The 14,658-nt window shown below is 45.4% G+C and overlaps 1 protein-coding gene across 1 annotated transcript in view; it reads left to right on the plus strand.

Moving 5' to 3' along the window:
- The first annotated feature begins 11,321 nt into the window (after nt 1–11,321).
- IPO5 (importin 5) overlaps nt 11,322–14,658 on the plus strand; it is a 44,937-nt gene continuing 41,600 nt past the window's right edge. Inside the window, exon 1 of the mRNA XM_055701817.1 lies at nt 11,322–11,487. Within this exon, the coding sequence (XP_055557792.1) occupies nt 11,395–11,487 (93 nt within the window). The 5' untranslated portion in view covers nt 11,322–11,394. The remainder of the gene's footprint in view (nt 11,488–14,658) is intronic.

The following is a 14,658-nucleotide window of genomic DNA, read 5'->3' on the forward strand; positions in this document are numbered from 1 at the left end:
AACCCCAACTCATTATGTTAAAAATATTCCCATTAAGAACAAAAATTGCCATATTGACTCCAGGTTAAAATTCTTCTAATCTGGCACCCTCTCTGTAATGGGAAGTAAATTGTCATTTAATGGGAAATCAGAAGGTTGGAAGGAACTCTCAAATTTCTCTTTTTAATGCCTGGAGAAAGTTATCTGCCCTAATGCCTCCAGTTTAATATCTCAGATGCTTTGTCATCACCCACTGATATTCCACATGGGCGTGTGGCAGATGTTTGATATTAGAGGATGCTGTGCCCAGCACCAGGAGACATGCTTTACCACACAGGAGCAAAGCATCCATGGGAGAAGGCAGGAGTGAGGACCTTCAGACTCACAGCAGGAAGCCTAATACAATTCTAAATTTTCACTTGCCACCTCCAACAATGAATCTTCCAAGGGTATTTTTTTTCTTTCAGATCTTTGTTGTTATTTTCCAAAACAGAATTATATCCTCCCAAGGAAAGCATATTTATTTATGACTGTGGCCCCAAAGGAGGCCAAATATAGCAAAATCATAAAAATGGCTCTCCTTCTGTCCCTTTTTCTGAACAACCTACTTTCCAAGCTAGGCATGGGTTGCCTAGGAAGACTTCTACAATTATAACACACCCAGGACCTGAAACTTGGACTGTAGCACACAAAAACATTGACTGCAGCACACCCAAATCCAAACAACAAGTACAGAAAACACAGAGGTAAACCATCAAACATCCACTTTTTCCATAGTTTTTCTCTTCATATTGCATTATATGCCTAAGGGAAAAAATCTAGGGCAGAGTTTTTTGCTGGTCCAGTGTGTCATTGATTTCCTTCCAGAGTTCTGAAGAACAACAGAATGTGTCTTTTCCTACATTTTTAAGGTATTTGTATGAGCAAGAAAAAAAAAAAAAGGTAATTTGAGGATGAAGAAAAACAAGGAAAACCAGGAGACTCTTCTGCAGCTTTATTATAATTTATCATGCTTTCCTGCAGACAATTTTTATTCCATTTTCCTACATCAATCTTAAAGAAAAAACATCTTCATCCAATTTTTTCTGAATCATTTTATTTGACCATTGCCATGGTTGGATTTTAGGAACAATAGAAATACCGGGGGAAAATTAATTGGACTTTATTTACAAAAACTGTTAGAATTTAAATACCCTGTCCCACAAAAAACTTTCATTAGATAAATGTGATCTTTCCTGAAAGATCTTTATTTACCTATAATTAGATTCTTTCAAAATCAAGCAAATATTGGTCTGTTAAGGTTAACCAGAGCTACGGTGATTTCCAAACCTTTTGTTTAGATGGCCATTACTGTTCACCAGTATTTATTACCTGCAATACAGTTTACTTGAAAGAGATAAACCATCCATCAACAGGACATGCCCCTTTGGCAGTTGTTTTATCAACTGTTCCAAGCATCATTCTTTTTCATTAACTGTTTCATCAAACATCTGTCCATCTTTCATCTTCTTCTTACAAAAAAACCTCCACAGCAAACTACCATGGAAATATCACCCCTTGCAATGGATGATACTCCGTGAGTTTTTTAAAGGTTTTATTATCCTTTTCAATATCCCCCACAGAAAGAAGGCAAGCAAAAGGCAGTATGTTTTACTGAACCGTATGAAAAAAAAGCCCAACATCCATTTTCAGGCACCCAGCCCTTCAACACATTGGTTTAAAAAAAAAGTATTTGTACTATTTATACTTATTTACATATTACACTAAAATATGTATATGTTAGAACCATATAACAAGAGAATACTACTAAAACATATTCTGTTGCTGTAGAAACTGAGCTTGATTTTTTTCTGCCACACTAGTAAGAAGGAATTGACATGCAAACTAGTATCTTGGCACCCTGGCATTTTAGACTAACTAAGGTGTAAGGCACAACAAAGATATTTGAAATGCTTTTCTTAAAGAAATACAATAAAAAATATTTTCAGGTAGAGCTGGAGGAGGAGAAATTGTTATAAAGGACAGAAAGAACCATTACCATAGAGAGAAGAGATACTGTACATCTCTTCCCAAACAGCACGCATGATCCAACAATATAGTGTTCAAATTCTGGTATTATCTTTTCAGTTTGACTGAAGTGACAAATATTGTGCCCCATCTTCGGCATAGAAAAGAATCACAGGCTCCAAACTAATAAATTCAAGAATAAGGATACCTGAACTACAGATGGCTTATGTGAGATTTATTTGATGAAAGAGAGCTAGAGAAATGTAAAGTTAGGAAGCTAAAAGAGACAAGAAGAAAAATAAAGTACTTTCTAGACTTCTAAGATAAGTCTGGTATTCAGGGCAATTAAAACCAAATTAAATCTAAACTAGATTAAACTGAAACTCTTTGGAGCTCAATATGTCTGGCAGACTGTTCTTGGTCTCCATCCCTATTTAAAAAAAAATCAAATCTTCTTTTAATTAAACAATTTGACCTTCATTCTTCTTTGGGAACAACTTTCAGTTTCTAAGGGATAATGAAAAACAAGTGAGTGGAACCAATGCCACTTCATACTCTTTATGTCTGACAGACCCCAGGAACCACAGAACGGAATTTAATGGCTGGAAGATGTCAGAATTTTATAAGATGACACAGCTACGTATCTTAAATGAAAAGGTAATTAAAGCATGGTACAAACTCAGTTGGTACCTCATTGCTTTTTTAATTTTATCTAATTCCACAACCTGTACTAATTTTTTCCATTTTTCTGTCAACTACTTTTATTTTGGTTTCATGCAGAAGTTAGGCATTTTCAAGAATGGAAATAAAGGACAGTGTTTTGATTTGCCCACATTAATGAATTCTTACAAGTTTTTCTTTGAGACGTGCCTGCTTGGAAGGCCTTGGGATTCAGACTGGGGAATTTTTAAATACAATTATATGACATAAACTGTCTCTGGAAAAAGCCACTTTAACTTCACACACTTTCAAAATTTTGCTCAAATTTCAAAACAAGTGTAGTGGGTTTGCATGGCAAGGTTTTGGTGGTGGGGGCGCTACAGCAGTGGCTTCTGCAAGAAGATGCCAGAAGCTTCCCTCATGTCCAATGGAGCCAGAGCCAGCTGGCACCAAGACGGACCTGGGGCTGGCCAAGGTCCAGCCCATCAGCGACGGTGGTAGCACCTCTGGGATAGCATAATAATAACAAAAAAACCCTAAAAATTCTGCACCAGCAAGAGAGAGGAGTGAGACTGTGTGAGAACAACAGCCCTGCAGACACCCATGCAGAAGGAGACAGAAGGGCCTCCAGGCACTGGAGCAGCGGTTCCCCTGCCCCTGGTGAAGACCCTGGTGAGGCAGGCTGTGCCCCTGCAGCCCATGGAGGTCCACAGCAGAGTAGATACCCACCCACAGCCCATGGAGGACCCCACGCCAGAGCAGGTGGGGATGTGCCTGAAGGAGACTGTGATCCTGAAGGAAGCCTGCACTGGAGTGGGTTTGCTGGCCGGGCTTGTGACCCTGTAGGGGACCCCCACTAGAGCAGGTGGATGCCCGGAGGAGGCTGTGACCCCATGGGGGACCAAGGCTGGAGCGACCTGTTCCTGAAGGGCTGCACCCCACGGGAGGGACCCACGCTGGAGCAGTTCATGAAGAGCTGCAGCCCGTGGGAAGAACTCACATTGGAGAAGTTCACGGAGCACTGTGTACTGTGGGAGCGACTCACACTGGAGCTGGGGAAGAGTGTGAGGAGGAAGGAGCGGCAGAGCCACTGTGTGATGGACTGACCGCAGCCCCCGTTCCCTGTGCCCCTGCGCTGCTCGGGGCGAGGAGGGAGAGAAATCGGGAGTGAAGTGGAGCCCAGGAAGGAGAGAGGGGTGAGGGGAAGGTGTTTTTCTGATTTGATTGATAATACATTAAACCAGTTTTCCCCAAGTCGAGTCTGTCTTGCCCATGGCAGTAATTGCTGAGTGATCTCCTTGTCCTTATCTCGACCCACAAGCCTTTCATTATATTTTCCCTCCCCTGTCGGGTTGAGGAGGGGGATAGAGCAGCTTTGGTGGGCACCTGGCATTCAGCCAGGGTCAAACCACCACAAGAAGCCATAACTCATACATGCTGAATAGAGACTTGTCATGACCCTTTCAAGAAAATTTATCCAAAATGTTGATTAGACTGAGAACCCTATTGGCTACTGCTGAGCTGGATTTTGACTCTGCAAGGGCACATCAGAGCCAGCTCTGCCCAATTTAACAGCTGGAACCAACCTGTGGTACCTGAAGGGTATAGAGAGACAGGTTCAAACACTCACTGGAAAGCCACGCCAGAGGGAAGACCACAGCTTTATAATGTTCTGTCTTAATCTCACGTGATATATTTTTTACTTTTTTTTTTTTTTTAAATAATAATCTAGAAAAAGATTTACGTTTACAAAGCTAAGCAGTCAGGATTTGGAAAATGCTAAAATGAGAGTTCCCTGTGCAAACACATTTCAGACCTTTTAACAATTACAACACAGCTACTTACATACACAACCTCATATGATCAAGGAAGTTCAAGTGAAATTTTCCAGAAATATAGCCAAAGGGGTTTTTTACTTTAATTTAGCCCATGTGTAAAGGCATGTAATAATTCATATAACTCTCAAGAGTGTAATTTGTGTTTGGAATATCTATCATGGTAATTGCAGATTATCTCTTTTAGCTTTCCCTTTTAAATGGATCCTCCCAGCCCCCTAATTCTAGGCTAGAGTCTTTCCTGTGATAAGCACGTTCAGTCTTCATCAAAGGGAATGGAAATGCCAGGGACACAACTTAGAATCTGCAGTTGTGTTTGCCACTTTCCTCTGATCTCACGGGGTGATGCTTCCACAGCGATGATCATCTCTCCACTCCAGGAAGCCATGCTTCTGTTACAGCAACCAAAAAGTACATTGGTGGTTCTGCCACTCTATCACTGGACCAAATCACACCTAATTTTCTACCTGTCTTGAGTCCATATGTCCGTCCATGTGCTTACTTAAAATCATGAGTGACTGAATTTCAGGTTTGGGTTTTTTTCCAAATGGATTATTTAACAGGGTTTTTTTACAATGAGTCACATTTTCATGTTTTTCTTAAACTCTGAATACTGGCCCTTTCAAATTTGCAATTTTCTTGAATCTGAAGATCTGAAAATGTTGGTTCAGAGGTGCATTGAAACAAGTTAACAGTAGCTAAACTTTTATAAAGGTGTGACAAATGCAATGTATTATACACAAAAAACTAGAAGTGATTTATGAGATAAACCATAAAAAATTAAATTTGACATTCAACACGTTTTAGGCATGCAAATCTTAGTAATCTGAAAATGCACTGTGTTATAATTATGTATTTACAGCATATGCTTCCTTCCAATAGATTTCCCAGTTATTAGCCAACTAATATGCCAAACCAATTAACGCTCTAATGCACAAACAATTGCAAATTTAATTCCTGCTGAAAGGTCTGTTTTTCTATCAATACAGCAAAATGGGCTGAATTTTGACTATTTACCAATCTCTTTTCTCCCATGCATAAGGAGGCTGGAAGGGGAAATGAAGTTGTGCAACAGTAAGACAGAATCAGCTCTGAGGGGAGCAGGCACTACAGCTGAATCTTCAATTCCGGCAAGCCGAACTAGATATAGTAGCAGTGCATTTCCACAATGGTTTTCATGATTTTACGTTATTTCTGAATAATACTTGATGAAATGTCAAACCTAAAGTACAGCTGACAGCAAGGATGCTGTTAAGTTACCATCTTGGTAACAGCAGGAAGCTTTCAACTTTTTCAGTAGGAAAACCAAAGTTTTTGGCAGGAATTCAGCAGGTTTTCTACAGCATCTTGTTCGTTGTCTCAGAAAAAATATTGCTTTACTTTCATTCTGTTTACTTACAAAATATGTTGCACAATCAAAAGGATGCTGAGTAACTAGTAGAGAAGTATGAAAATGGTTGTGAATCTGCCTATTCCTGAGCACCCTGGCAAGATGCTTTGAGCACAAAGGCTTGCCAAAGAAATAAATATTTAATCAGAGCTGCCAACATTCACTCATTCCAAACTACATTCTTCCATACTGAATTCATTTTAAGATTGTCAAGTTTTGCCCTCTAGGGATAAAGGACATTTACTGTGGGTATTACAAGACATTGACAAAAACCTCACTGCTACTCATCCCCTGGGGACCCTGAATTTGTGATTAAGGTAATGGTGTTTCTTCTGATAGCCCACCCAATGGCAATGTACTCATTTTGGAGTAATTCTGTTCCTGTTCATATCTTGCTGTTAAAAGCAACACTCCATTTCCATGCCAAGAAAAGCATCATCAGTAGACCTGCATCCATGCACTAGCAGGTTGTTCAAGTATTTTACTGTAGTCTAGGCTAACGCAGGGAGAGTCAGAAAGTTTCTTTACCCTGCTCAAAGCCTCTGTGACAAGGCCTTGTTCTGACCAACTTGTCAGATGGATGCTTTTGCTAAACTGCCTTAATAAAAAATAATAAAACAAAAAAGCCAACAACTGCAACAACTGCTTTTTAATAAAGCAACAGTACCACTGAAGCCATCTATAAATCTTCAATAACTGAATTCTACAATACAGAATTCGATTCTAAGAAAGGAATTCTATGAATGTCCAATTCTTTGTTTGGTTTTTGGTACAAGCTAATTCCCTGTGTCATTATCTTAGTCTCTTAGAGAGTAGTTACAACTTTCCTTACTACCTCTTGCTGTTACCAGCTAAAACTGATGTGTATTTTCATGCTTCATCCATTTTTTCAATACAAACCCCATGTATTTTGCATTCTTCCCGGCCTGTGTTGTCAATACATCAAACCATGCAGCCCTACAAACACTCGGTTTGTAAGCGTCAGAAAGGTGCCTCCTAAACTAACAAAATCACCTGGTCTTGCAGTGAACTCAAAGGCCTGTGTTGATGAAAAATACAGACTACTGCTTTTCCAGTGGGATTTGCATGTGCAGCTTGGTGAAGTTCAGAAGATTGCAGCACTCAGTAGTGCTCAGGCTGTTCAGTAAATTACCCACCTTGTCTTATGATACTGCAGGCACAGCCCCAGTGTAGCATTATCTGTAATCCACACAAAAACTTTCTTCCATTTTATCACTCTCCAGTAAAATGGCCAGTGGGAAAAGCACTGCTCGAATACTCGCTGATCTCCACAGGTTATCCCGGCCCAGTACAATTCATCCTGCACTGTCTGGTGGTCTCCTATAAAGTTACTGTGAATTCCTTTTCCAGGTACACCTGATCTGCCAGAAAATACTCCCGGACATATACAGAAGTCCCTATGAGTTCTGCTTTCTGGGTGGAGCAAAGTTCCTGCAGTCTGATGGTCCTCTAAGGGATATTTGACTTTCAGTGAGTAAATTTGGCAGCGGGGAGAATCTGGGATGCCTCTTCCCATCTCTACATAATGTTCAGAGCTTCTTCAGATACAGTAGCTTTCCAAATCTATAGTGTTTATGGTGTCACATATAACCTCTGTGTGTGAAGCTTCCCTGTCTTGTTGCTAAGCTCATTAACCATTCCAATGCCTTCAGGGAGTTCCCTCCCAAGAATTTTAGATCTCATTAGTGCTTGATGGCATTTCTCCAGACTCCCAGCATGCTTACCACCCTAGCATTCCTCTCAGCTCATGGCTAGACACAGTTGTATCACCTCCATCAGGCCCAGCTGTGCCTTCCCAACACAGAAAACCAGCAGGAAGCCCAAGTCAGGGCTTCTTGGTGTAGAACTGAAATAGCAGCATCCCTGTCAGCACCTTTTTTAGTTACAGGCATCCCACCCCCAGGGCTTTGGGCATGGGAACCAACTGCTATGCCCTTCCTGAGCTCTGAGTACAAGAGATGAATGAAGGATTTCTGAAATTTGTGGAAACTGTAGTCTACCTCTGATGCTCATTACCAACAGACTTGTAGTTCTTTGCCTTACCCCACATTTTGGCCAGAACAATTCTCAGACCCAGAGCCCGCTTAGCAGATAGCTGCTCTGCCAAGATAGCTTCAGCCAGGCCCCACTAGAGCATGGCTTTCCATGACATCAACTTACTCCATTTTGTTGATTTTTTCTGGAAATCTGCCTTCACGCACTTTTTAAACTCTTCTCTGGCCTCTCAGGCTATCATAACTGCATTTTTGTGATATTTAGAGGATATATGGAATCCATACGGACCATGAACTGGTGCTTTAAATGTATGTTAGACTTCCTTGTATGGCAGAGCTGACCATCTTAAGGACTCCGAATGCAGTTGGCGTGTTACTACGCTGAGTAACTAGGTTTGGATTTATTTTGCTTTATCTTCTTTTCTTGATCTTCATTTTCTCTACCCTACCTTCATGTCAGTCTTTGCTTCAGAAGGTTGTAATACACATATGTCAAACCTATCACCTTTACATGAGCATCAGAAAGTGTCTTACAAGAGTCTGAGACACCCTTCCTTATTTTGTTATCCTACATCTCCGATTACTGTAGTAGAAATCTTATAGCAATCCTCAGGTTTAGCAAAATCATTTCCCAGCTCTCTCTTTCTTTATAATCCATTCATTAGCAGAGTTGTGAAGTTCAATACCTAAAAAAAGCCTCTGCTTTTCAAAGACTTGAATTTTCGATTTCTTAGTCTGAGTTTTAAAACATCTTTTGGATAAATGTATATCCAAAGTTTCTTTGGATAAACTACAGTTCAACACACTACTTGGGTCTAGACTGTTAGAAGAGGTAGGTCAAGGTAGTCCTTTTGATTTCTGCTACTTAATGAACATCTTTCATTCAGAACATGTGGAATAGTTTTCAGTACTTTGTACTGTCTTTTATTTTTACTTGAGAGACACTGCAGGAGATGGGCAATATCCAGCAATGCTAACATTGCTGCTGACTGCTTTGTGGCTGCACCTATTTCAGCTCTCCTCAGGTGCTTATTCAAACCACCTTTGGTGCTGATACCTGCTTCTACAGCATAGTTTCTGGCTGCTTCCCACACTTCAGCTTCAAACTTGTCCCAGGTAAGAACAAGCACCTGATGTGGTAGACTCTATGATCACATCGCATTAGTGACATTTTAAATTCCTCGGGACTCTTTCCATATCTTAACTACTTTTCACCTATGTTATTTTTAATCTGCTTTCACCAAACTGTTAGGATTTGAAGCAGAAGAGCACTGATCTGCTGGGTTTACCAGCAAGTTCTTCTCAACCCAGTGCAGATTCTCCCTTCTGCACTCTGAATACCAGCATGAAATGCATTCAAATGCATTCCCTGAGCATTATACTGCCCGAGTTTAACAACTATACACACAGGAACACAAACACACACACACACACACGTAGAGAGACACTCTTGCTAGGCTTGCTCTTAAAGACTGCACCAAGTTGTTCCTGCCTTCCCCTTCCAAATGAGCTCTGACTAATTTTCAACACTGGAACTCTAAAGATGATTTGGCAAATGGTTTTTTTGCTCTTAGGCAAATTACTGATTTCATTTGCCTAGCCGTTTCTCAAAGACAACTAGTGTTTTTATGTAACAACCCACTCCCCACATCTACAGATGGAAAAACCAGCATGGACAAGAAACCAATTTTCTATATCCTGCAGTTTACATTCTCTCCCCAACCCCTATCAGATACTGCATTCTTTAGCTAACAATCACACTACAGATTTATGGTGAAATCACTGTTAGGGCAGGTTACGATGGAAACAAATACCTTTATTTGTTTACACACAGAAAGGAGGCAGCAATGTCATTACAGTTCATACAAACCACCGGTGACAGGAAGGCTGGAAAGTTGTGCTTGTTTCAAGATCCCATCACAAAAGGCCCTCCAGAACCTGTGACAAGCTGTGAACACCTAATCCACACAGCTGGCATCTGAGGGTGTTTGCAGAAGAGCACGTAAGAAAGCATGCTTACTTTTGTAATTCATCCTCACGTTTGGCCCTTCTGTGCTTTCAGTCAGCTTAAAACCATTCTTTTGCTCTGCCTGCAATTCTTCCTTAATACAGTCAAGAAGACTTTTCCATCTTTTTCCCACCAGCTCACTGGCTGCTGCCTTTTGCTCTCAAAGCGCTCACATGCCCTGGGGGCAGCCCTGCTGCGGTGCCGGCCCAGGTGGGGCCAGGTTTGGCCATGGCTGAACCCCCACAGCCCATACCGCACCCCGTGGCAGAGAGCCCTCTGCCAGCGAGCGGGGCGACATCCAGAGCCTCTCAGGGTGCACATTGTGAACCTCACACATTCCCTGTGAGCACAGGGAATGCTAGCGGCCTTTTATCCCATCCCATCCCTGGGAGGGACCAGCGGGTGGGGTGCATTACTGGCCGCCGTACTGGGGCGCCACACAGGCCTGACCACATCACCTCACACGGCAGCAGACACGGGGTACGCAGGGGTGCTGGGCTCACCTGAAGCAGAGCTGGGCCAGGACGCACATAACGGTGTACAGGGCAGGCCAAGGTGTAGGATCCTGCACCTTTACACCTCCTGCCTACGTTACACCATAACGGCCACCTGCCACACGGACCCACCGGGGAAAGCCCGTGACGCGCATCGATCCCGCCCGCCTACCGCGTGCTGAGCGGTCTCTCCCGCGTGGCAGGAACCCACGATCACGGGCTCCCCCCGCCCCCACACACCCCTCAGCAAACCGCGGCCCGGCAGCCCCGACCTGGCCGCGGCACAGCCCCCCCAGCTCTACCCCGCCCCGTCAGGCCACGCACCAGCTCCCCCCAGCAGGGTTCCGCCAGCTGGGGCTCACCAGCACCCCCCAGCGCGGCGCCCTCGGGGGGAAGGAAGGCGCGGCAGGGGCGGAGCGGCCGCACGACGTCACGGAGCGGCAGCGGGAACGGCGGTGCCCGGGGAAGGAGACGCCTTGCAATCTCCCGCGCTTTCCCTCCCCTCCCCTCCCCTCCCCTCCCCTCCCCTCCCCCACCGCGCTGTTCCAGCTCGGCGTCCCGGCGCGACCCCGCCCTTCCCACACCGCCCGACGTGCCTCTGACCAATCCCCCCGAGATTGCCAGGGCCGCTTGCCAATGAGAGTGCCATTCGGGGCGTTTCCCCGCCTCTACCTCCCACCTCCGGCCCGGCAGCGCACCAATGAGACGAGAGGAGACGAACCACCATTCAGGGACGGCCGTCCGGCCGCTCTCCGCTCCTCCCCTCGCCCCGAGTCGCCGGGACGTCATAGAGAAAGCAGGCCAATCGGGGGCGAGACCCCGTGCGTCGCGGCCAATGGGAGCGTTCTAGAGCGCGGCTGGCGCGGTCGGCCCTAGGGGGGAGCCGGGAGCGGAGCGCGGCTCCGGCTCGTGCTCCGCCCCCTCCGCTGGCGGCGAGGCCGGCTTTCCCCCTCCCCGCCTCCCTGTCCCCGCCCGGCCGGCCTCGCTCTCTTTCCCTTTCGCAGCAATGGCGGCGACGGCGGAGCAGGAGCAGCAGCAGTTCTACCTTCTCCTGGGCAACCTGCTCAGCCCAGACAATGCGGTCCGCAAGCAGGCCGAGGTAACGGGTCCGCCTCGCCCCGGCCCTGGGCGCCAGACCGGCCTGTCAGACCTCCCAGACCCTGCCGGAGGGGGGCTGCAGGGAGGCGGCGGCGCCGGCCGAGCTCCGCGTGTGAGCAGCGGCACCAGCTGCTGCCGGGGTGGCCCGGGCCTTCCCCCACGCCGCCGTCGGCTCCGGCCTCCGCGGGGGAGCCGGGCGGTTGCGGCCGATCGCCTCGGCGGGGCGCGGGGGCCGCTCTGGCCGTTGGCGGGGGCGCGGGCTCCGGCGGGTGAGGGCGTGGGGGGATCTCGGCCGCGCCAGCCCCCGCTCCGGCGGCCCTGCACGCCGGGCACCGCTCCCCCGCCCGGCCCCTTTGGAGCTCCCTGGGGGCCGTTGCTCCCCGTTGCCCATGGCGAGACGGGGCCTGGGCCGGCTCCTCCCGGGCTGGCCGGCGTGACGGAGCGCGGTCCGGGGAGGGGAGGCCGAGCCGGCGGCGGGGCCGGTGCTCGCTGGCTGGGGAGGGGGGGCGCCCCCAAACGAGGTCAGGGCGGGTGCCTGCCCGCCGTGGGCGCGGAGCTCGCCGGGACGGGACTGAAGGGCTCCGCCGAGTCCCGGGGGCGGCCGCACTTGTAGCCGCATTGCCGCGCTCCCGGGGCGGCCCTCGTCGGGGTCGCTGGGGCGGGAGCGGCGCCGCGGCTGCCCCCCGGCCCGCCCGGGTCCTGTGCTGCTGCCCCACAATAGTTTAGTTTTTAACTCCGGAGTGGGCCGTGCGTTCAAGTGTTCCGTCAGCTAAGAAATATTTCACTAAAAGAAGCGTTTTCCAATATGCTGAGTTTCTCCGTTATCAGCAAAAACTTTTCAGATGTGTTATTTCAGCTACAATTCTTTGTGATGGTTAAGCCACGTTAATTCTTTCTCTCTGTCATGCTTAAGACTCCATTGTCAAGCCTGGTGGGGAATCTCTCCCATTGAATTAAATACTCGCGTCTAGGTTTAGCGTGAATTCCCACTGGATGGCTGCATCGGGTCTTTTATCGCTCTCATCACTTCAGCGGTCAGCAGAGTTCAGCGCATTGTTTGGCAAAGAATAAAAAGTATTATTGTTCCCGTTGCTGCGCTGAAAACACCCCAAATATAATTTGGGAACGGGAAGGAGGGGGAGACGGATGTTTTCAGAAAGCTAGCGCAGCTCACTATTGATTACTGCACACACTTTCTAGTGAAGTAGCAAGAATTATTCCCACATGCCTGAACATAGAACTGGAATGGAGGCTGTTCCCTGGGAGCTGAATTTCTTTCACTTTTCAACTGCCTGCATGTAACATAACATTTCTCACACCTTCTTGAATTTTATTAAAACTGTAACAAAGCAAATCTATTGGACGGCTGTCTCATAATGCCTGTGAAATAAAGCATAGATTAGCAAACTTTTCAAAGTCTATCAGTTTTGTATACAAATAAAAGCAAGTAGTATAACTTTGACATATTTAACTGCATTTAATCTGGCATTGGTTTCTGCATGTTTCCAAGAATATGCAAGTATTTTTATGGATTAGGATCATTCAGAGCGGACGGGTCCTCAGGAGGTCTGTAGTGCAATCTCCTGCTCAAAGCAGTGTCAGCTATCAGGTCAGACCAGGTCACTCGGGGGCTTTGTCCTGTTGAGTCTTGAAAACCTCCAATAATGGAGGCTATACAAGCTCTGAGCAACCCGTTCCTGCTTGGCTGTCCTCATTAAAGCAAAAAGTCTGAACTTCCTTTTTTTTAATTTATGCCTATTGTCTCTCATTCTTCCACCATGCACAGATGTGAAGCACCCAGCTCAGTTGTCTTCATGGTGGGTTAATGAACTTGTACCTGGAAACACAAATCTGTGTCTCTACAGTGTAGCTAGATTGAATACAAAGTTGTCCATTTCTTGAAGTAATATTTATTTGGCTGAAACTATTGCATAGCATTTAGAATATCAGCTTGCTAAAATCATACAAGACTCAAACGATACTAAACATCTGCACAGTCCAATCAGCTTTTTAAAGTGTACTTGCTGTTGGAAGGCAATATTGAATACTACAGGGATTCACATAATTGCAGGTGAATTGCATATGAGGTTTTCATTTGTGTCCAATGAAAACCAGTGAGAATGAGAAATGGATAGACAGGGAACCAAAGGAGAACAGACTTGGGTTATTTCTTACATGTCTGGTCTTCAAAATCAGGGTGACTGGTGGTGTTACATTGAAGACTAGACTAGAGTATGTGGATAGAGTCATACCCTGTTTGGATGGGGGTGTAGTGAAAGCTATAAAAAAAAAAGGGAGAGAAGGAAAGTCTAATCGCCTAAACCCTGTTTTTATTTAAGTGTTTATGTATATAGATCTATGTATGTGCTAGCACACTAATAACTTATTCCAACCAGTTTGCTGAAGCCTGGTTCATTCATTTATCTCTCATTAAAAATTACTGAGATGCTGTCTGTTGGCTGGAAAAGCCTGTCTTTTATTTGTGTATCTGTCTTCTGATAGAGAAAATTGTATTTACTTCATCTTGGTGATTTTATGCTCTTCTTTAAATTATATTTCTCAGGTTTGGAAAAACACGAGTACTAAGTGTAGATAATAGATATTTGCATGTATTCTGAAAGTTGGTTCTGCTATGTGAGAAATTTGTACCTCTGGATAAAGTAGCTGGGGAACTAACCATGAGCTAAAAGTGAAGGTGTAGCAGGATCCAGGTACATAGTTAGGGCATGGCCAAGGCTGGTAAGATAGGTGGAGCCAGCAAAGTAGTCCTCCACCAGCACAGAAGGAAGGTTTTGGCCATAGGTTCCTTTTTGCCAGCCTTACCCTGGTGCTCCTTGGCATCCTCTGAATCCAGTTTACTGAATCGGCAGAATTATGCTAGTGAACAGCTGGATAGGTTGCTGCCCTTTCTAGTGAATTTAAACAACTCAAAGTAGAATTTTATTATGATCAGAATTGGCATGAGGGAAGCCAGCTTTTAGAGTGCTTCAGCTGTCCATGAAAGCATAAGTTCAGGTCTGTGCTGGGCCTGTGTTTAGGGAACCTTCTTGTTTCTGTATTTGTAGGTAATAGTGCAATATAAATACATACATTCTTGCAAACGGTTAATCTGAGAAGACTTTTCTATTCTGACCCTAAACCTCATTTAATTTTGCACTCCATGAAATAATTA

The sequence above is a fragment of the Falco cherrug genome, chromosome 2 (genome assembly GCF_023634085.1).
Source record: "Falco cherrug isolate bFalChe1 chromosome 2, bFalChe1.pri, whole genome shotgun sequence".
In the NCBI taxonomy this organism is placed as follows: Eukaryota; Metazoa; Chordata; class Aves; order Falconiformes; family Falconidae; genus Falco; species Falco cherrug.